Source organism: Sinocyclocheilus rhinocerous, unplaced genomic scaffold (genome assembly GCF_001515625.1).
Source record: "Sinocyclocheilus rhinocerous isolate Xijiao unplaced genomic scaffold, SAMN03320098_v1.1 scaffold963, whole genome shotgun sequence".
NCBI classification, from domain to species: Eukaryota; Metazoa; Chordata; class Actinopteri; order Cypriniformes; family Cyprinidae; genus Sinocyclocheilus; species Sinocyclocheilus rhinocerous.
This window is the reverse complement of record NW_015638949.1, coordinates 1,051,325-1,074,497: the sequence shown is the minus strand read 5'-3', so window position 1 is coordinate 1,074,497 and position 23,173 is coordinate 1,051,325. Positions and strand designations below refer to the sequence as shown.

General features: G+C 35.3%; 1 protein-coding gene and 1 long non-coding RNA gene across 2 annotated transcripts in view; both read left to right on the top strand.

Moving 5' to 3' along the window:
* Window positions 1–12,245, top strand: part of srgap3 (SLIT-ROBO Rho GTPase activating protein 3) — an 85,456-nt gene extending 73,211 nt beyond the window's left edge. The window contains exons 18-23 of the mRNA XM_016565568.1: window positions 339–566; window positions 1,844–1,917; window positions 6,335–6,515; window positions 8,247–8,396; window positions 8,659–8,968; window positions 11,577–12,245. Coding sequence (XP_016421054.1) covers window positions 339–566; window positions 1,844–1,917; window positions 6,335–6,515; window positions 8,247–8,396; window positions 8,659–8,968; window positions 11,577–12,014 — 1,381 coding nt within the window. The 3' untranslated portion in view covers window positions 12,015–12,245. The remainder of the gene's footprint in view (window positions 1–338; window positions 567–1,843; window positions 1,918–6,334; window positions 6,516–8,246; window positions 8,397–8,658; window positions 8,969–11,576) is intronic.
* Window positions 12,246–12,259: 14 nt separating this feature from the next.
* LOC107750259 (uncharacterized) lies at window positions 12,260–13,650 on the top strand. The gene is made up of 2 exons (XR_001641127.1): window positions 12,260–13,467; window positions 13,565–13,650. It is a non-coding gene; the product is annotated as an uncharacterized LOC107750259 (long non-coding RNA).
* Window positions 13,651–23,173: the final 9,523 nt, after the last annotated feature.

Below are 23,173 nucleotides of genomic sequence, written 5' to 3'. Positions count from 1 at the left end.
TCCTGTTCTCGCCCTCCCCCAGACCGAACAAAGAATTTGATTTCACATCATGAGTTTTCCCTCTGACTTCCTTCCCCCTTTCATTTGCTCTCGGTGCTCGCAGCTCTGACTCATTTGAACTTCACTTCTGCAGTCAAGAGACTTCCCAATGAGAGATGAGCTGAAAGATAATGCACTGTACATGAAGATGAATTCTCTTGGACAAAGTTATGAATTAGTATATTGAAATAGACAGCAGGAGTAAGAGTGAAAGTTTTTGATAAATTGTAATTCCTGCAGGATTACATCACCTTTAAGAACGTAAACTTTTTTTTACTATCTCTGTCTCTTCATCCTAGTCTGTCCCAGTACAGTGATGAGAACATGATGGACCCATATAACCTTGCCATCTGTTTTGGACCCACTCTGATGCCCATCCCGGATGCCCAGGACCCTGTGGCCTGCCAGGCTCATGTTAATGAGGTCATCAAGACCATCATCATCCACCACGAGGTCATCTTCCCCAGCCTGCGTGAGCTGGACGGTCCTGTCTATGAGAAATGCATGACTGGAGGAGAGGAGTACTGGTGAGCTCTAGACTTTAGCTGGATTTTGTTGTTACTAAGGAATGTCATAATTCCTCCATTAGAGCCAGCCGTGGCTTAAACTGAGCTCTCTACTATGAATGGGGAGTTTCACACTCGGGTCATATAAAGTGGAGTACTTGAGGCATACTTTTGTAACCTATTGCTAAAAGCAGTATTTCTACTTATAAAAAAGATCCATGATACAGTGTTGGTATCAGAAGGAAATACCACATGGTTCTTTGATATATACTGTTGTTCTAAAAGATTACCATATTAATATACCATAGATTACTTGTTATTCCTAGGCACTTGGTGGAAATGGTTTGCTTTGGTTATTATTAGTAATAAATGTAAACACAGTACCGTTGAAAAGTTTGGGGCCAGTAAGATTTTTTTTAGAAATTAGATTCTGATGAATCAAATGAATCTGATGAATTAGATTATGCTCACTAAAGCTGCATTTATTTGATAGAAATACAGTAAAAATGGTTAAATCTCAGCTGTGAAATAAAACTGTGAACTTAAACTCAAACTGTGAAATATTATTACAGTTTAAAATAACTGTTTTCTGTTTTCATATATATTAAAAATTTTCATTTATTCCATGTAATGGCAAAACTGAGTTTTCAGCGGCCATTGCTCCAGTCTTCATTGTCACATGATCCTTCAGAAATCATTCTAATATGTTGATTTGGTGCTCACAAAAACATTATTATTATAAATGCTGAAAACCGTTTTTCTGCTTAATATTGGTGGAAACTATGATGCTTTTCTTAGACAAATAGAAAATTCAAAAGAACAGTATTTATTTGAAATAAAAGTAGAATCAATGCATCCTAGCTAAATAAAAGTATTATTTTCTTTAAAAAAAACCTACTGACTCCAGACTTTTGAATGTATTTATCAAACATGCTGTTTTAAAAGCAAGACTCCTAATGCTGTTTTTTTTTACCCTGTTCTTACTCTTTGCTATGACTTCTGCGTAATGACTCTTAACCATGGTAAAATCAATGTGTAACACAGTCTCTTGTGGCATATTGCTTTAAATTCCCATTAAATATATTTTTTTTTTATCCACAATGCTTTCAATGCTTTATGTTTCATGAGTCTCTAATATTGATACTATCAGAATTGATTACTGTTTGCGGGACATTGCAGAACTGTAATTGTCATGTTTTTTCCAATGCTGGCATTATCATGTGTACAGTTATTGTGTTTACTGTGCTTTTAAACAACTCTTTCTCTTTGTGTTTGTTTATGTGTGTATATTCACACAGTGACAGCCCTCACAGTGAACCAGGCACCATTGATGAAGCGGACAACTGCACCGAACCACACACGAGCGATGATGGTACAGGCATTTATGCATTCATTCAATGCTTTATGTACACTCTTATCATTCTTATCATTGTCTCTTATGGCAAGATGATGTATTGTATTGAAAAAGAGACAAATAACCAGAAGCAAAAATCAGCATTTGAGGTTTTTAGTTTACTTAACCAATAGAAGTACAGTCGGATGTTTATGTTAGCCTTTGGGGTTGAGAGGAATCAAAATGACCACATATTGCTTCCTAAAGAAAAAGAAAAATTGTTTTGCCTTATGTATTTTGAAGATGATGTGCTGATTAGCATTGCTGTGTTGTGCTCTGGATGACCTTTCGGGCTTGTGTGTGTATATGTGTGTGCACATGGATGTCAACCACATAATTGACATCAGATGTCAAAGCTGGCATTGAAACATCTGGGTCATATTCAGTTTAATCGAAACAAAACAATATTATTCATACAACCACAGCCAATATGTGACTTTGACTGTGCTGCAAAAAATCATTCAGTGTTTGTTGTGTATTTGTATATATATATATAATTGAGGCAAATTGAATTTATTTTTTTAAGAAGGTTTATATATTGAAAGAAATGCTTCATACACACCATGTTGTGTTGTTTGTTGGATGTTATCATTGACATTTAAATCAGCCAATCAGAGTGGTGCTCTTTCAGCAGTGTGCATCCTTATTGGCTGGTAAGCTATGAGGAGATAAAAAAGATGATCTCAAATTGAAACCTGGCAGCACAGATTCATAAACTGTTATATGAGGTTCCAGGTCTTAAAAATGTCATTCTCTCTGCTTTTTTCTTCACTCCCTTCCTCTCTCCCCCTTCACCCCCTTCATTTCTCACATGTAAATGATAGCATTGTCTAGCGATATTTCCGTTGCTATATTAAATGAAGACACAGACGGAAATATCTCTTTTGGCCCAGTTTCAGCCATCTTTGTGCTTCATCTCTCTTCCAGCCCTTGGTTTTCTCTGCTTAATTGCCTCCTCCTTTGCCTTTTATCACTTTGTTTTCCTCCTCTCCCTCTCTCTTGCACGGTCTTTGTTCAGGGTGAGTAAACAGGTCTCACGGGGCTTCCTGCGCTCGCTCCCTTCATTTAGTGATTGATGGAGCTGCACTCGCTCACTAACCCCAAACACCAGCCACATCGCTGATACCATCTCGCATACAGCCCCCTGCTCATTCAAGAAGTCAGTTTTTCCAGTTTCACTGAAACGGTTCTGCTCTCAACTAATGGGTTAAGAGTGGGTCTTTTTTTAACACTAAAATAGATTATAGTTTGCTTTTCTATATGTAAAGGTGCACTCGTTATTTTTCCATTTAAAGTTTTACACAAAATGAATGCTGCAGGACTTTTTACAAATCTTTAAATTGGTAAACATTTAGACCTACTGTAGCAGGCTGTACCTTATTTTTTAATTAAGAACGGACGCTCCAGTTTTTAGTTTGAATGTTCAGTGCTTCTGGTGTTAGCTACTGATATTCATTTTAGATGTATAAAAAAACCTGTTGTTCTACTTGATATTGCAAACAGATTTTTGTTATCTCATTATTTTAATTTATTATCCTCAATTATTATCCTAATCATAAACACACTGGTTTGTAGAACAAAACATTTGACCATTTACTGCACTTTCTTATTCTTCTAGCTATTTACCTATAGCAGCTATTGAATCGGAAGTCTAGTACATTCACAGGAGTAGCTAAATTCCACATTGTATAAGGTGGAATCTAAACGGCTGTTTTATCCCGCAGGTTGCCCCCTCAAGATGGCCACCATGTTGAGATTGTATGGCCAGTCATGTCTTGCATTGTAAATGCATACTTCAGGATAATTCCTCTAGGTCTCACACTTTCCAGACAACATTATGTCGCACTTTAGTCAACCTGTGGTAACGTCACATAAATGTCAGTGGTGCTCCAGAGCTGGTGGGGGCAGCAGAGAGGCCAATGCTGTCATTTCAGACCTTTACAAAGACAAATAAGCCAGAAAAAAATGTAATCTACTGTCGAGATTATGTATTATGGTTGGAAATGCATACTGCTATACTACTACTTTTAATATTTCTGCTGTATACAATATGTACTGTCTATAATAAGTACTACACATAATACTAAAATGTGTAGTAGATAACAGAGTACACTTTGAAGAATGATGGATCCTAAAATGCAGTGTGCTTTACATGATCTTTTGATATTTTATCTGCTATATATATATATATATATATGTGTAAAATATATTTCTGAAAGCAATTATAACTGATGCCTCTTATGAAATTAAATATGCATGCAATGAGTCCATGTGACAAACTTAAAGGGATAGTTCACCCAAAAATAAACGTTGTCATAATTTACTCACCCTCATGTCATTCCAAAACCATTTGACTTGCTTTCTTTTGTGGAATATGAAAGAAGATATTTTGAAGAATGTTGGTAATCAAATTGTTTCAGTTCCTCTTAACTTCCATTGTATTTTTTTGTCCACACAATGGAAGTCAATGGGAACCTGTTTGGTTACCAACATTATACAGAAAATGTTTTGCAGTGCAGAAGGAAGAAATACAGGTTTAGAAAGATATGAGGATGAGTAAATTATGACAGAATTTTTGGACTATGAGCGGACTATCCCTTTAATAATGTGACAACATTGCCACATATTACATAATGCATAATTTGTTTTTAAATACTAAGCTGTATTAAGTGTATACTAACCAAAAAAACAGTATAGCATTATTCTATTCCAAAATAGCCAAAATTATTTTTATTGGTGATGGGAATTTTTTTTTGTTGAGCCGTAATAAAACATTCAAAGTAATCATGTTTTTAGAGGTAGCTCTTCCTATAAACCTCTTTAAACATGTTACTGGCTGAATCACATGCTGTGTATGCTGATGTATATGTTAGTGATCCACACTGACATTCTGTTTTGATCTGTGTGGTGCTCTGATCTGGAATCAGCCTTCTCTCAGGAGCTCATCAGCCAAAGCCTGCCATATGCATGACTTCAGGACTGTTTGAAGTCACATGCTATAACAGCGCTATCGCAACTTCCCGTTACCTTCGGCACATGCTGAGAAATCGCAATCAGATTCTTAACCTTCAATCCAGCCAATCAGGTGCAGTCACAATGGAAAAAAATCAAACAACATACAGAATTGCAAAAGCTGATTTTCTCTCTCTCTTCATTTCCGTTCTTCCTCTTTCCTTCCACTTCTGTTCCATGCCTGTATTTAATTTCACCCCTGGGTGGAGACCCTAATGAAACTGATTGGTTTCTTTTAGTTGACTTGGAGATTTCCTGCCAAGTACTGATTTGCTCTGTATATCTCCTTAACCCTGAATGACCCCACTGTCTGTTTGCCCCTGGCAGCTGGGTGGCAGATTTGATAGGATTTAGATAAAGTCCACTTTGCATTTTAGCAGCCCATCTGTATTAGAAATGTGCCTGTTTCTTTGTGGTCCTGATGGGGTAAAAGATGAGATCATATCCTGATGTGTAAGACCTTAACGTGATGAATGCGAGTCTGTAAGATATTGAATACAGTATCTATTTGACAACTAAATGCACATACAAGCTTTTGCTGTGCACACTGCTTGTTGAACAGACTGATCAGTGACATCTGTCCCTAAGAATAAATGAACCATGTAAGTACACTTGATCACACTGAATGCAGTGTGTTTCTTCCATACAGAAGCAAGTCTGAAATATTGCATTGCACTGATCCATGTATTTTTTGTTCAAAGACTATGTTGTTATTTTTTGCTGTTGTTTTGTTTTATTTTGTTTTGCTTTGTTTTTGTTTAGCTTACTTTTATTTTGTTTTTTGTTTGGCTTGCTTTTGTTTTGTTTTTGTTTGGCTTGCTTTATGTTTTGTTTTGTTTTTATTTAGCTTGCTTTTTGTTTTGTTTTGTGAATTACAACAATTCATCTATGGACTTTTCAGTATCTTTGACATGACATGATGACATTTTGCATTGTTGATTTGTTTTTTGTTTGGTTTTGGCTTTGCTTCGCTTTATTGTTTTCAGAGAATTACGACAATCTATGGACTTTGCAATATTTTTTTGTGTATAAAATCTAATGGTTTCTGTTTCTGCAGTCCAATTCACCCACTGTGAAATATCATTGCTCCAAAATCTTACCTCACGTAACTGTTTATTTAACATCTAATAAGTTCAGTGTCATGCAGCAGTTTTGCGTTTATTCTGGACAGACAAATTGCTTGTCACTGGAAACTTGTCATATCACGCCTGGCCAAGACACGGTGTGACTGTGTGTTTTTGCTGAGAACCAGCTGGGATCATGACAGATTTTGAGTCTGTTGCAGTGCTTTGAAGCTCTCTGAAAATTTGTTGACATAATTCTCTGTGCAAACATGTTAATGAGTGCTACTTTCCCCGTTCCTCTCTCTCTCTCACACGCACAGAGGTGGAGCAGATTGAAGCCATTGCAAAATTTGATTACATGGGTCGGACTCCTCGCGAGCTGTCCTTCAAAAAAGGCGCATCCCTTTTGCTGTATCATCGCGCATCTGAGGATTGGTGGGAGGGCCGACACAATGGGGTTGACGGCCTCATACCTCACCAGTACATAGTAGTACAAGACTTGTGAGTATCTAAATTAAATAATTTTTCATTTAATTATTTTTATATAGTCCTGGCACTAGTTACAGAACAGTTCAATACATGTTGCTTTGTGAAAGTGTTGCCCTCTGGGTAATATATGACTAATCAACCAGGCCATCTGGCCTGAGTTCATACCGTAATGGCTCAAGTGAGAATCAAATAGTTCCCTCCATTAACACTTTAGACTTTAATTAAAATTTAACAGCACTGAGTGGCAGTTAAAGAATGCCCTTATGTCTTTGGCAGGGAACCTCTCTTACACTGAGTCTAATTGTGTTTCTGAAGCACCAAGCATTAGTGGTGCCTTAATGTGCTAGGAATGCATTTATGTCAAAGCTCGTTGGGTGCAGTGGGACATGACGTACTTCACTTCACATCACTGAGGTTAAAGTGAAAGTAAGCCGATCAAGTGTTCAGGGGCTTTCTGCTCCTATGTTACCGCTTTATAAGGTCTTGAGATAACATGAAAGTGCAGCGTCCTTGAGTTGACCATATTTATATCATCAGCTGTTATTAACTGCTTACTGCTGTTTCAGTAATTACTAAAATGATGACATGCTCATTATCTCTTTGTATGGTCTAACCGGTGTCAGTTTGATGAATGAGATTATTAAAAGGGTCAGTCCAAGCCCCATTCCTAATATTGCAAGATTTGACAGCAGCAAATAAGGAAATTTTAGATTAATTCTTGAGATTAGAATTAAATGAAAAGAGACTACAGGTCGCCGGTTACTCTACAGTAGAGGTGGGCAGAATGACCAAAATCTTGTATCACAATAGTTATTTGTGTTGTAAATTCCACCACCAATTGCTTTATGTATGACATAACCATATAAAAATGTCTATTTTTTAATAATCCAGTGATTTATCTACTTTAAAAGTGAAAGGTACTTAAAGTTTGAGATTATGTGGGTTGCAAACTGCATGTTTCAATAGTAGCAAATTTCTGAATCCATGTTCAAACATCTAGTGGAAAGCCATACCAGAAGGATAGAAGCTGTTAGAGAGGATCAGCTTCCTGTTAATGGCAGTGGTTTTGAAATTAAGGTCCAACAAGCACATACTTCAGTCCATGTAGTGTGTTTAAAAGGCACTCAAAAGGCACAAAATTAATTGCTGAAAGATTGCATAATGAAACATTTGGGCTGTAGACTTTTTCAGAGACTTTTTTTCCCTTGAATGTGACGTTCAACAGCTTCAGATTACCAAACACCTTCTGCTATCGTCTCCCATGAGAACTGTAAAAGCAGCCCGAGAACATGCTGTGAAACTGTGATCAGTGGATGTTTACTTGCTCAGGGCTCTGGGAATGAGACGTGAAGTGAGAATGATGCAGGGGCTGCTGGGACTGAAAAATAAGAAACTAGAGGTTTCTTACATTGCCAGCTTTATATACATGGATTTTTTGATGTGTGTGACACTTTAGCTGTTTTTTATTTTTTAATTTAGCAAGGACACATGAAATTAATCAAAAGTGACAGTAAAGACTTCTACAGTGTTACAAAAACACAGTGTTTTATATAAATGCTGTTCTCATGAACTTTCTATTCATCAAAGAATCCTGAAAAAAAGTAGCATGGTGCTGAGCACAAAATCGGCATATTAGAATAATTTCTGAAAGATGACAGAAATCATGTGACACTGAAGACTGGAGTAGTGGCTGCTACAGATCTTACAGAGTAACCGGAAGGATTTTTGTATCTGTCTCTTTAGGGATGATGCGTTCTCTGATAGTCTGAGTCAGAAGGCTGACAGCGAGGCCAGCAGTGGACCTTTACTGGACGATAAAGCCTCATCTAAAAACGATCTGCAGTCCCCATGTGAACCTTCACCTGATTACAATTTTGGCGGGGTCATGGGCCGGTCAGTGGCTGATTATTCAGGATTCTGCTTGTATTTATTTCACATATTTTTGTCCTCAGGAAAAAATTATGATCTGAATTAAAGTGTGTAATCTTGTCCTGTTTCTCCTTGCAGCTTATTTACTTGCTCTTGTTCGGCTTGTTTGTGACACGAATATTTAACAAAATTTTCTTTACTCTTATTTGCAGTCTGCTTTGAGATAAAAACAATGGTGAAGGTCTGGATTTAAGTTTTTTTGCCATCTCATTGTGTGTTTATGCAGGGTTAGGTTGCGTTCGGACGGGTCTGCCATTCCTCGGCGCCGCAGTGGCACTGACTCTCACAGTCCTCCCCGAGACACACCGCCACGGGCCGCTGCCTGTCCCAGCAGCCCCCACAAGGTGATGGTCAGTAGGGGCCACATAGAGAGTCCTGAAAAGAGGCGTTTGGGAACCTTTGGCAGTGCAGGCAGCATTAACTACCCTGAGAGAAAGGTCTATCCTGAGGGTCACCCACTCAGGCCTGTACCAGGAGCAACAAGACACAGCAGCCTAGGAGACCACAAGTCCTTGGAGGCTGAGGCTTTAGCAGAGGTGGGTGTGTATGTTTATGTGTGTGCATGTTTTTAGATTCTCAATAAATTTCACGGTGTTGTGTGTGTGTATATATACACTGGAGGTCAAACGTTTGAATTAAGAATTTTTTATGTTTTTGAAAGAAGTCTCTTATATATTGACCAAGGCCCCAAGTTTGTTTCTGTGTTGGCAAAGCAGAATTTTCAGCATCATTACTCCAGTCTTCAGTGTCACATGATCCTTCAGAAATCATTCTAATATGCTGATTTGGTGCTCAAGAATCATTTCTTTTAAATATCAATGTTGAAAAAGTTGTGCAGCTTCATATAAAGAAAAAAAAACTTTTATTCAAAAACAATGCATTAAATTGATCAAAAGTGGCAGTAAAGACATTTATAATTTTAGAAAAGATTTCCATTTCAAATAAATGCTGTTCTTTTGAACTTTCTATTCCTACAGTAAAAGAATCCCCTCAAAAAAGTATCATGGTTTCCACGAAAATATTATGCAGTTTTCAGATGCTGAACTTGATGCATCAACTGTTTTCAACATTGATAATAAGAAATGTTTCTTGAGCAAATCAGCATATTAGAATAACGGTTAGAGCAGTGGCTGCTGAATAGTCAGCTTTTCCAAATACATTTTGAAAATAGAAAATTATTTTAAATTGTAATATTTCACAATATTAATATTTTTAATGTATTAATGTCTCTGCATTGTATAATAAAATATGCAATCAGTGACATTTTTATTAATTTTTTTTTTGTTTCAAATGATAAAATAGGTATTTAAAAACAAAGTATTTGGAAACTTTTTTTTTTCATTATTTTCTTATTTTACTTACTGAAAATTGTGTTAAAACATTTGTGAAAACGAAATTGGGTGTAAACAGTGCTTTCAGTTGCATATAAAAATAATAGCACCTTTCCTCAATTGCTATTTGAGGAATCATACAAGTCAAGGTTTACACTGCAAAATTTTGGGAAGAAAAATAATATGCAAGCACCAGTAATTATTCAAAAAATCATAAAATATATTTAGATGAATTATCATAATGTAATTAAATCACCCTGATTTAAATAAATGATTTTTATAAAACATAATTTGCTATTGCTGAGATCAAACATTCAAATATTCTCAGTAAGTGTACCATTAATCTTCTTATATTTTGTACCCTTATAGATCAAAGCTCAGAAGGATTCAAAACTACTTTTAAGTTGTAGTCATGAAAGCTTTTTGGTCTTTCTCTTGAGCCTTGCAATTAGCCTAGAATTCTGTGAGGCTGAAGAAGCTGGCAAGATTTAGTTCAGCAGAAACAAAGAGCTGGCATTAAAGCAGATATCAACATGAACAGGATAGGCTGGCACTGATCCATGTGTTTCATTTGTGCACGGTTAAATAATGAAGTCTGACACATGGAACAGTTAATGATCTTTTGTAATGGCCCCTTTGTGTCTACACTCACCTAGTGAAAAGAAAATGGCTTATGTGAATACAAACATCAAAATGAAGGCATGATTGATATTGTTGATATTGATATTGGTGTTGTTTTGTATATTGATAATGCATTATAAGCACAGACTGCATGATCTGATTAACATGAATGGCAAGACAGAGGACAGTCTTGAAAGGGAACTGGAAAGCAGTGAGTTTATAGTCATCATTATCAGGACGGCAGCGACACTGTGTGTATATCAAACATAATCTGCCTCCGTGATATACTAGACCGCTTCGGAAGAAAGTAAGATGAATTTCCAGGAAAGATGAGAGATTTCTAAGGCCATATACCTCTGTAAATACGACAAATTGAAGTTATCGATCATTTCTCGCGTCATCGTTATTAGCGGTGCTAGAGGATTTAAACACATCTTGCTTGACTTTGCAATATTAGACATTCTTAACAAGTTAAGACAAATGAAGTACAGAGAGCTATTTTCAACAACATGACTAAAAAACAGTATTTCTTTTAATGATGTATATAAATCTTTGTTAAATTTATCTCATCAAAATAAGACAAAAATGACTGAATTCAGTTAATATTTTGTCAAATGTATTTTTTTAGCAATTTTAATTAAAACACACTGTTGTCAAAAACGCAAACTAGGTTATGAATAAAATGCATGAACATTTGATTTTATTTTAAATATTATTTTCTCATCAAAAATGTTTTAATTAAAGTTGCTGAAAAAGAAATTAATTACAAAATATTGACTGAATTTAAATATTAATTTTATTCAAAAATGGCATTAATAAGCTAGTTTATGACTAAAATGCTTGAACATTTGGTTTAATTTCAAATGTTATGTTGTGTTGACTAAAATTCAATACTATCTTAGACTGAAATGAAAAATATCGAAATTTATTCTATATTTTGTCAAAAATTGTAAAAAAAAATATACTGTTGACAAAAACGTAAACTAGGTTATGAATGCTTGAACATTTGGTTTAATATTAAATGCTATTTTTATTGAGTACAATTCAATGCCATTATAGAATAAAATGAAAAATTACAATATTTTGCCATTAATTTGATTTTAAAGAATTTTCATTAAATGTAAAAATCTATGACTGGAACAAACAAACAAACAAAAAAAATGTAAAAAGTTAACAATATTTTTTGTTACAGGATATTGAGAAGACAATGAACACGGCACTTCATGAGCTCCGTGAATTGGAACGCCAAAACACAGCCAAACAAGCTCCTGACGTTGTTCTGGACACTTTAGAACCGCTCAAGAAGCCTGTTAGCTCAGAGCCAGCGAGCCCCTTACACACCATCATGATCCGAGATCCGGATGCAGCCCTGAGACGCAGCAGCAGCTCCACCTCCGAGATGATGACCACCTTTAAACCGGCTTTGTCGGCCAGATTGGCCGGAGCCCAGCTCAGACCTCCACCTATGAGACCCGTGCGACCCCCACCCACTCAGCACCGCTCCAGCAGCTCCAGCTCCTCTGGGGTGGGAAGCCCTGCTGTGACCCCCACAGAGAAGATCTTTCCAAATAACGCGAGCAATGCTGCAGCTTCCTCTGCCAACTCTGGTGAGAAACCTGGGACCATGTAGCAGCAGCAGCAGACCCGTGGTGTGGTGTAGCTACCTGCGCTGGTGCTCATACCAGGAAGGAAGTTCAGGAGTGCTTCTCATTTCTTTTTGAATTTATTATTTGAGCCTTTGAGAGTTGTTGAAATGCACATGGGTCGGAGCTGTGGCCTAGTGGTCTGACATGTCAAACCTGGTTGCGGATGATGTGAGTTGAGTCTGGCTCAGGTGATTTTCCCATTCCAGTCCATTCTTCCCATCCTCTTTGTGAAAAAAATAATAATTTGAAAGGAAAAAAGACAATTCCATGGTGAATTTCATGCTATGATAAAAAGAAGGTTTAAAAATATATATGATAAATTCCTCTTTTTTATTATTATCATTAATTTTACCTCAGAATTAATATCAAGTTGTCCTTTTTGGCCACATTTTTATGTGAACTTTATTTAGAGCAAGATTAAACGAGTGCTTTGCATTTGTTTCTCTCTGCACTGGTTGGCCAGAAGAGTTCTGTTATTCAGGAGTGAATAAACTCTCATTGGAGGACTGTTCTAAAATAAGTGATAAGTCCTGCCCTCCAGAACTGGACTGTACATAATAATAGAACCAAACGGTCACTCAAAGACTGTCTAACACGGCCAGCTACCTTTGAGCTGTTGTAAATAGAGATATATTGTACTTGAACTTATAATGCCTTTCGTTTGTAGAATAAGCGATATACATCTAAGTAACAACATAGCCAAGCGCTAAACATATATGAGATGCAGAAAACCAATATACCAACTAATTGTAAGACACCTGTGGTAAAATGTAGTTTTACTTGTATATAAATTTTGGGTAGATTCTTTTTTTTAAGTGTCAATCTTGTACAGCCGAGGACAGAACAGGCAGGGAGAATAGAACAGCTTTTATCAAAAACATTTACAACCAAGAAGCAAACAAATAACGAATCAATAGGCTGAGCCATTAATATTGATATTAGTTTGAGGCGTGCTCTACTTTTTTCTTCTCTGTGTTTTTTGGATCACGTCAGCTTCCTAATACAAAAAGCAGATCATCATGCCTAATTTACACATGTAAATGCTTCATTCTTATAAAATTGCATGGCTTTAAGGCATTCCAGTGAGCTCCATGTTGTTGCAAGTGTCCATAATTTACCTATTTCAAATAGTCCTGCTTTGGACATGTATCCCATATATACTATGTCAACTGATTATATGAATATTAATACTTACTAAAATAGCCAGATGACACACGGGCAACCCAAGTAAAAGGGTGAATCGCACCAAATGTACCCGCAAATTCTAAAAACAGGACTCATTTTCTTATGCAAAATATATTTTCATATTTTTGTTCTTTTGATTTTATGACGATCTGGACATATTTTTGTGAGATTCACCCAAAAACTTGTGTATGTCAAATGTACTATGCAAAGTACACCGTATTCCCAGATACATTTTCTCTGGTCTCTGGTGAGGTACAGATCCCTCCTCCCGATCTAAATATTAAATGGCCTACACGATAATAACATAATACAATATATATACAGTATATACAATAATACCTCTGGTGAGGTACAGATCCCTCCTCCCGATCTAAATATTCAATGGCCTACACGATAATAACATAATACAATATATATACAGTATATACAATAATAAAAAAAAAAATCCTAAAATTACTAATTTTCTTCTTCAAAATACGAGAAACGTTTCCGCCGCTAGAACCCCTCCAAGAGAAACTCCACTGCCCCCAATCTGTCATATCATCTCCAGTTCATCTTCAGTGTTGCCCCTCCTCCCTGAGCTGTGCTTGAAGAGGGAATACCCAGTCGTGTACACAAATTTGCCCGACTGACCTAGATATCCACTTAAACACACTGAGCCCAAAGCTTTAATCTCATCTTCTTCACTGATTTTACTTTTGCAGTTTGGCTTAGGATATGCCACTTCACACCATCCAATCAGAATGGCAGTATGTGAAAGCTTGTGTAGGGGAAAAAATGAATTACTTAAAAACAGTTCTCCTGAGAAAACAGTACTGTTACTGTTACTACATTTGATGTCATGCTTGAGCTGTTACATCATCTGTCTGCGTTAAGTCTTACATTTCTCGTTGGTGCCATACTGATTTACTCTTGCATTTGGAGCATAAAAAATTGAAAATCTCTTCTGAGACTCCATGTACTGTTGCTGCCATCTTGAATTACTTTTAACAGATGATTTTGGCAATGACTGGTAATTAGCTTCTGTCTGAATTCCTCAGCTTTGTAGTAGCATGGTCCTGTTGTCCGCATGTGAGGGAGACCGACTTGCACGTGCTTTTCTTTACCAAGCAACACTGTTCAAAGAATTATAGCAGTGCCTTTCCCTAGATACAACGCACAATGTCCTAAAATATGTTAGCCTTCAGCCACAAGAGAGCGATGGGAAACCGGCTCTGTAGCTGCGAGGATTAGTCTCATCTCAGGAAGGGATTCTAATTTTGTTTCTAATATCTCCTACCGTATCACTTCCCAATAGCCGTCATTTTAACATATGCATAAAGACTAATTTGCTGTTACTAGGGCACATATCTATTTCTGGATGTTCATTTGAATTCAGCCATGACAATTCAGCATAATTAAGCCTGGATGGATGAGGGCTTAAATCTATTTACAGTAAAGAAAACATGCAGAATATCGCAATGCATAATTCATAATTCAGTGTATAAAACAGACCGTTTTGGGTCATTCTTCTGTGAGTTGCACTAAAGGGTTCCAAAGTTCATAGAAAACCTGGAAATATCAGGGAATTATAAAATTGGGATTTCCTGGCCTCGAAAGTCAATTATGTCGATTTCTATAGTAAATACAGCTATGAGTTTTCTTGTTTTTCTCTACTCAGAAATAATTAAATGGCTAAAAATAAAATTCTAAATTAAAATAAAATTTAATGTGTAAAATTACAAATATTTTTTATTAAAAATAAAATTTGGCTGTTAAATCGATAAATCACGATTAATCGCATACACAATAAAAGTTTGTGTTTACGTAATATATATGTGTGTACTGTGTATATTTTTATGTATGTATGAACACACACACTTATATATTTAAGAAATATTTACATGATGTGTGTACATGTATGTGTGTGTATTTATATATACATATAAATATACACAATAAACACTTGTGTATAGTTAATAATAATAATAATAACAATAAAATGTTATTGTTAATAATAATAATAATGATAATAGTAAATCCTCATCCAGTAATGATATGAAAGGCATGAAATGTATTTATAAAAAAGTTTTGAGAGCCCTTGCGGTACCTATTAAGCCTTGTTCAAGTGTGGATTTACCAGATAAAGCTGTCTTCACGCATAAGGGCTAAGATAAATGCTGCCCTCTGGTGGCCTTAAATGGTCTTTCTCTGCTCACAACGTCCCTCTGTTGGTCAGTGCTGGTATTGATCATTCATTGACAAAGACTAGGCAGGAAAAAAATAAAAACAGTTGGCAGACATGAAGCTGTTTGTTACAAATGTAACCACATTTCTCATTGTTTCTCATGTTCTACAGCGTATCTTGTCTTGGTGTCATTGTAGGCAAAAGGAAATCAGACCAAAGGATCACGTAAATCAGTGTCCGTCGAGAAATCCACAACCATACACTGTCTTTACTCATGTTGTAATCATGCCTTTGAGTGTCATGAGTTTCGTGAAATTTCATACTTGAGTATCAGACTTCTACTCGTTCTGCTGAGAAAGTCAGCGCATTACGTTCTCATATATCTGTTGTACAGCTCATTTAGTACATACTGTATAGTAGCGCTTACATAACGAGACGAAGTTTGATTATATATGCTATCAAGTTTACAGAAACTGCCATCCGTAACATACTAACATAGTCATGGTTGTGCCATTCATCTCTGTTTATCTCTCCTCTGCCAGTGAACGAAAGGCTGTGCTGTGAAAAGCGTATGCTTTTGCTGTTGAGTTAAATCTTCTACCCAAGCTAATGCATTGCAGTATTTAAGGCCGTGTTGGTCTGATAATAGGATGTTGTATGGTACTTGCACGATTACTAAGGCACTTGGTGCATCCTTGTACTTAATAGACTGTATGTGATGTTACTGGAAGTATGTTTTGGGAATGTATGCTACATTGGGCGTGTATTGTACGTATGCCACAGTGGGTGTTTATTGTATGTATGCTAAGATAACAGAAAATATAGACTTTCTCCTTCTCTGGACACAATGTTCCACAGGACAAAGGCGCCGTCTGTCTGTAGTAGTGGGTTGTGAAAACTGTCGTTTGGGTTATTTTTTCCTCCTCTAAACACTTTTTGTCTAGTGATGCTGTTCTCAGATGAGTGTTTGAATGGTTGGATTTACCCCCCTGTGATGTTATCGTACACCATCCCACTGTTTGGATGTGAACCATTCCAAGTTCAAATAAAGATTTTTTTTTTTTACCTTACAAAAAACTTTGTCCTTTTTTAATTTTAGATGAAATGGATTGGTTGAAGCTTGTGTCATGTAATGCTTGTGTTCATAATACTACTCATTATTGAACTAACTTTGCATAACTTTTCCTTTAAAACTTACATTCATGTGAATAAAATTCAGCCCAAAATCAATAAAACACAGAAATTAAAATATTACAAATGAAACATTTAATTACTGGACTGTAAAAATAAATGGTAAAAAATTATAATAAATATGATGATAATAATAATAATTTTTGTTATTAATATTACTAGTACTGTTAAAAGGTGTGCGTATGTATTTATACATGTGTATGTATGAATGGGTTTAAATTGTGTGTGTGTGTGTGTGTGTGTGTGTGCGTGTGTGTGTATAAATATTACAAGAAATGAATGATGATATTTAATATAATAACAACAACTGTTAGTATTAAAGGGTGTGTGCGTATATATTTTGTGCATGTAATCTTATATATAATACTATTATTGTTTATATATTTATATTGTATTTTACATTTTTTATTCCAGTTTTTCTTAATTGTGTGTGCATAATTGTCATTAAATAATAATAAAATGTGAGAAATTAACGTCATTTTCTAATTGTTGTCATTTTTCTTTTTTAGCTGAAATCCATGTCATATAATGCTTGTGTTCATAATGCTACACATTATTGTGTGTTATTAACTCACATTATTAGGATTACATTTCAGCTCAAATTCAACAAAACATACATATAAACAAACATTTTTATTACTGGACTGACTGACTAACTGACTGACTGAATAAATAAATAAATAAACAAACATCATTATTATATTATTATTAGTTTTGTTTAATATTTTACTTGACTGTGTGTGCTTGATTGTCATTACATGATGATACAAAATGCAAGAAATTAACGACGTCATCCTTGGTAACGTGTTATTTATTAATATATCATAATTTTAATTTTAGGGGTAAAATGTGACCTGAAATAGAGTGAAATAGAGATTCTTCTATTTACGAGAATGCACAGCGCGTCTGTATCAGTGTAGGAGACACTTACTTGTCTGACCACTAGATGGCAGGAGAAGACGGGCCCTGGCCTCTGGCAGTCGAAAGATAATGAAGCCTTAGAAATATATAACATTTTGTTTTATTTGTGACACCAAAGGTGGTCTGAAAAGAGGCAAAGAGGGAAATAATTTCCTTTCTCATTAAGCGCGCAGTAAGTCCGATGTCTTTCAAAGTGCATTTTGATTTTTCCTGAGTGCAATAGCGAGATATAGGCCTATTCGCCAATCAATTATTCATTTATCATAATGCTACACAATATAGGCAGCCAATCAGGCGTGGAGCGTAGAGAAACAAAATCCCATTTGTTACACCTGAGGGATTCTAAATAAACAAGACGTAAACATGAAAAATATTTTCACTCTCTCGCTCTCATTTTAGTCCCTTGATTTATTGCTTAATCTCAACATGCTTTCCTCTCCCGTGTTTTGAGAACATTGTGAGGACATTTCATAACATACACATTTTATTGCTAGTTATTAAAATAAAAACGTTGTGGCGAATTTTACACTGTTAAACACGTAGTCAAAATGTCATTTAGAATATTACATTTATTAGGCATTCATAACAGATCAAATAATATAGTGTAACTTTATTACATTACATACAGTAACATTGTCAGTGAGCATATACAATAGCTAGTGTTTGTAATGACACCATGATTAGTAGCCTATGGACTGTTTCTCTGATGTTTAACAATAGATAACATATATCTGCTATGATATGCATGTTTAGGTTTTCCTCCTCATGCTGCTGCCTTCCACTCGATCCTGTTATAAAAATAAAAGCATTTCTTCTCTGTTCTTGTGACTGTGAAGTATGAAGTGTTATGACAGCAGGGCTTGGTTAGGTGGATAAATGTTCAAAGCCACCAAGAACCTATCAAAACAACATGAAACTGACATTCAAGACCAACACACAGCACCAGTAAAGACTAGCCTTACAATACAACAGCGCTAACTTTAGAATGATCAAATTAGCTTCTTCAAACTAGATTGCTCTTTATGAAAAAAAGGAATAAAAAGAATCAATTTGAATTTTAATGAGTTAGGTTTGGCTTCAAACAAGTTAAAACTGTTTTCTGCATTTCGGTTTTGAATATCCTCTAAAGTGCATTTTTGAAAGTGTTTTTTGAAAGAATTCTTATGCTCACCAAGGCTGCATTTACTTGATAAAAAATAGAGTTAAAAACAGTAATATTGTTAAGTATTATTACAATTTAAAGGAACTGTTTTCTATTTTAACATGTATTTTTCTTTTCCTGCAATGGCAAAACTGAATTTTCAGTAGCCATTCTAATACACAGGCTTGGCTCTCAATTATTAATAATAGTTTTTATTATTAACAATGTTGAACAGTTTTTGCTACTGAATATTTTTGTGGACACTGTTAAACATTTTTCTTTGAAAAATAAAAAAAGTTAGTGTATCACAGTTAATCAAAAAAAAAATTTTTTTTTTTTTTATATTTCTGCCCCAACTGAGTGAAATAGAAAACACCAAACAAAATCCAAAGTTTAGGATCCTTTGAACAAAAATGTATTAATGAAGATTTACATAGAAGTAGCAACACAAACTAAAGTGCACTAATAAAAATGTGACTGTGCACACTAACAAAAAGAGAAAAAAAAGACTGTTTCAGTCCCTGCTGGACTATCTAGGCACAAATCAGAGACATCAGATGAATCAGCTGGACAATTAATTGAAAATGCAATAATTAACAATCACCTTCCAATAACCACCAATTAATTGTCCAGCTGATTCAATTAATCATCTGATGTCTCTGATTTGTGCCTTGACTTTCTTAAGTGTTTGTTAAGCATTGTTGTAATCTTTAGCACTAAAGATGATCCAGCACGGACTGAAATGAATACAAAGCATTGTCATTTTCACTTTGTCATCTAATTAGGTTTTTTTTTATTTTATTTTTTATTATTATTATTAGGTGACTTTTTTGTCTTTTTTTCTCAAAACTACTTATAAATGAAGTACAATGTCAAAGTATAAATATATGAAGAGAAACAGCAATAATTTTTGTAAAGTGAGATCCCTAATAAGTGACTGCTCTAAGCCTTAGGTGTGTGTGGGTGTGTGTGTGTAGGTTTTTCTACACTGGTGAGGAGTAAAACCTGAATACCCCCCAACTCATGGGGACTTGTGTCACTGTGGGGACCTAAATTGAGGTCCCCATAGGTATAGAAGCTTATAAATCATACAGAATGAGTTTTTTTGAGATAGTAAAAATGCAGAATGTTTTCTGTGATGGGGTAGGTTTAGGTGTAGGGTTGGTGTAGGGCGATAGAAAATACAGTTTATACAGTATAAAAACCATTACGCCTATGGGGAGTCCCCACAAGAATAGTGAACCAGACTGTGTGTGTGTCTCCAACCAATGTTTAGAAATCACACAAAACAGAATGAAAGAAGTAGCATCGCTCTCTGGGTGACAGGATTGGCTCCAGGATAGCGTGATAAGAGAACAGGGGATGGACAGATGTCATTCTCACCTCTCCTCCTCCTGACATATAGAGTGTTACACCTATCAGACTTGACAGCTTTAAATCTGCTCAGAATCAACAATAAAGGCTAGTATGAAACCAAAGAGATTCAGCGCAGATTCTAGGGGTGATGATAATGCTATGACGGTTGCCTTCTGACAACATGAAATTCAGAGCAGCTTCTTTATTAAACATTTTTATTGGATCTGTGCTCTCTAAAACAAACCAGCATTTAGATTGTGGGACAATTGGCATGGGAACGTAGCCTAATTTTTGTTCCTTATTTGAATAAAACAGGTCAAATGAATGTTTGTTTATGAATTGTCCACAGCATGATATTGTTATTATGGCTAAATAAAATGTAGCATCTACTGAGGTTTAACTTTCATGTTGTCATGACAATAATTTTTTCTAAATCTACATTGTGTTCTTTCCTATGGTTTCTGTTTGTAGAGGAGAGCCTGTTATGTGACTGATTGTCAAAATTTACCAACTGACCAACAGACGTTTCTTTAGATCTAGGATACATAAAGTTCTTTTAAAGCTCTCTTGCATGTATTTTCATAATTTCCGCAACAACATGTTTTTTTATTAGGAACTCACACATTGTTTAAAAAAGGAGTTGTGGTTCATGTAAGCTCCGCATGCAGTAACAGGCATACAAACTGCAGATTCTTCTCAATAAATCTGAATGAATCCAGATGATTTTATCTACACTTTGGGGTTTGGGTTCAATGTAGGTTAACTAGAATTATTTATTGCTATTATTCCATCAATAATCCATCAGCTATGATAAGATGGCCTGGTTTAAATCCACATTGCTTATCTGTGTTCAACTGCTACAGAGAGAAGAATTACATAGGCCTACATATAATCATAAAAGAGGATGTTGTGTAAGTTTCTCTAATTTGGCTTTTTCTCTGCAATGTTAAGCAAGCAAATGAGCACATTCACCTTAATTAAAATTAATTGTTAGTGTTTATGTCAGAACAGAAATTATGATAATTTCTTTCACTCTCTTCTCTCATTCTTATTATGAACTGCTGGCAGTTACTGTTCTAATAGAAAACCCTTGAGGAAAATTGCCATCAGAATTGCATAATTTACTATCATTATAAAATCTGTTTGCTCAATAAAAAAGAGGGGTAGGGTGTATTTGTAACCCCTAAAAGGCAAAATACATATTCTACTGAACCATTGTCTTCTAATGGGAGGCTGCTTTATTTTATATAAGCCAAGGCCTTTAAAAGAGAACTTGTTCCAGAGAAAAAGTTGATTTAGAAATCTTTTCATCTTTGTCCGTAGACATCTTTGTCATGTCTATGGGATCTGGTTACATCTTTAGATTCCAAGTTCAGACAGAGAAGGGCAAGAAACACAAAAGAGAAGAAAAGAAGTGGAATGCAGGAGAAATGTGGAATGCAGAAGGAATTTAGACAACATTTGAACATTAATTCTGTTTTGATGCATTGATTCATTGTGTAGGCTGGCTGGTGATATACTGTAAAGTGAACAGGTATGTTAACTAATAACTCTACTCGAAACAAACCACTCTAAAAGTTTGTTGGCAGGGCATCAAAAAAGCATGCAGAAAGTTTGTAAATGTGTTATTGCTGGCAAAAGCGGAGCTGAGATAACAGAAATGATGGATGGATTGTCACCGTATGCATGTGAACTCAGATCAGTGTGAGATACAGTGTGTGTTGTAAATTGGTTTATTATTATTCATCAGTCCAACTCTTCACTATAAAATAACTCGGTGAGAGTTTCATGTGATCATGACCTTATTACTTATATGTTACTGAAATGTATTGTATGGCTTTCATTTTTAATTTTCACAGTGCAAAGAAAATGATACAGATTTTGATCAACATGATGGTGAGTAAATGATTTTTATTCTTGGGTGAAATATTAACTAATAATGTTAGTTCATATATATATAACATATACCTGTTATTTCCCATACAAGGACCTGCAGGAAGTTTTGATGCTGTCACAATGCTGCTACCATGGTAACGGCTCCTATATGCTTGCTTGCGCATTGTGCTAATGCTGGTGCAATCAGTCTGAATTAGTGCAGTTTGGCAGATGGCTCACTGCACTGTATTCCACGTGTACTCAACAGATCAATACAGCACCTCATTACAGAGTCCAAATCGAGAGACAGATCACACACCAGATAAAGGTAGTGGATTCCAGGGAGAGTTTATATCAATGATGATCAGATACTTTGAGTGGCGGTTTGGTTTCAGACAGTCAGGACTAGCTTGTCCATTCTTGAAGCTGAATTATTGGTATTTTGGAATGTTTGTAAAAAAAAAAAAGTGTGCCAAGAACAGCGGCAGGAGTGTTAAATACTTGAGGACTTCATCACTACATTTGTTAAATTACTGCTAGCACTGCATAAATAAGGAAAGGTTATTCTTCCTTGGCCAGGAAAATAATCTTTCTTTGAATTGATAAATGATTATTTTGTCTGCTCGGTGGACGGACAGATCAAGTAATGGTAATATTGATTCTGCTACAGTTAATTCAAAGATCTAATCTAAATATTTATTATGAATCATAACCAGTTATAATTCGTCATAAATATTTCCCTTTTTGAGTTGAAAAACCCTACATTCTCTTTAGACCTTAATTTAATTTAAAAGTACATATTTTGTACATATTCATCACAACTTAAATCCAACAAAACCAACATGTGTATTTATGATATATAATGCATGTTGTGTGTGCATACTACAAAGCAATTATATAGAAATTATAAATAAAATATAAACTTTCTAATACCAAACCATTCTGTTTCAGTGTAAAATGTCATAGCTATAGAGGAACTTTATTAAAGTGGAAATACATTTTTAGTCATAAACAATTAAATAAAAAATTCAACCAACTATTAATGTCTACAGAATTTAAAGATTTATTTTATTTAAAGTGTGCTAGACCCTTACACAGTCAGAACATTGAAAAATTGTGTTTAAAAAGGGGTCCTTCCAAAGTTTTTGCATCAAAGTTATGTGAAAATCTTCCATCTAAGTCTAGTCGTAAAACTAAGAAAAAAACTTTAATATTTGAGTACAATTATATGTGGGGTAAAAAATAATTTCACTCAGTTTTGTTGCTGCATAGATACTTTGCCATTTAAATACATTTATGACATAGTA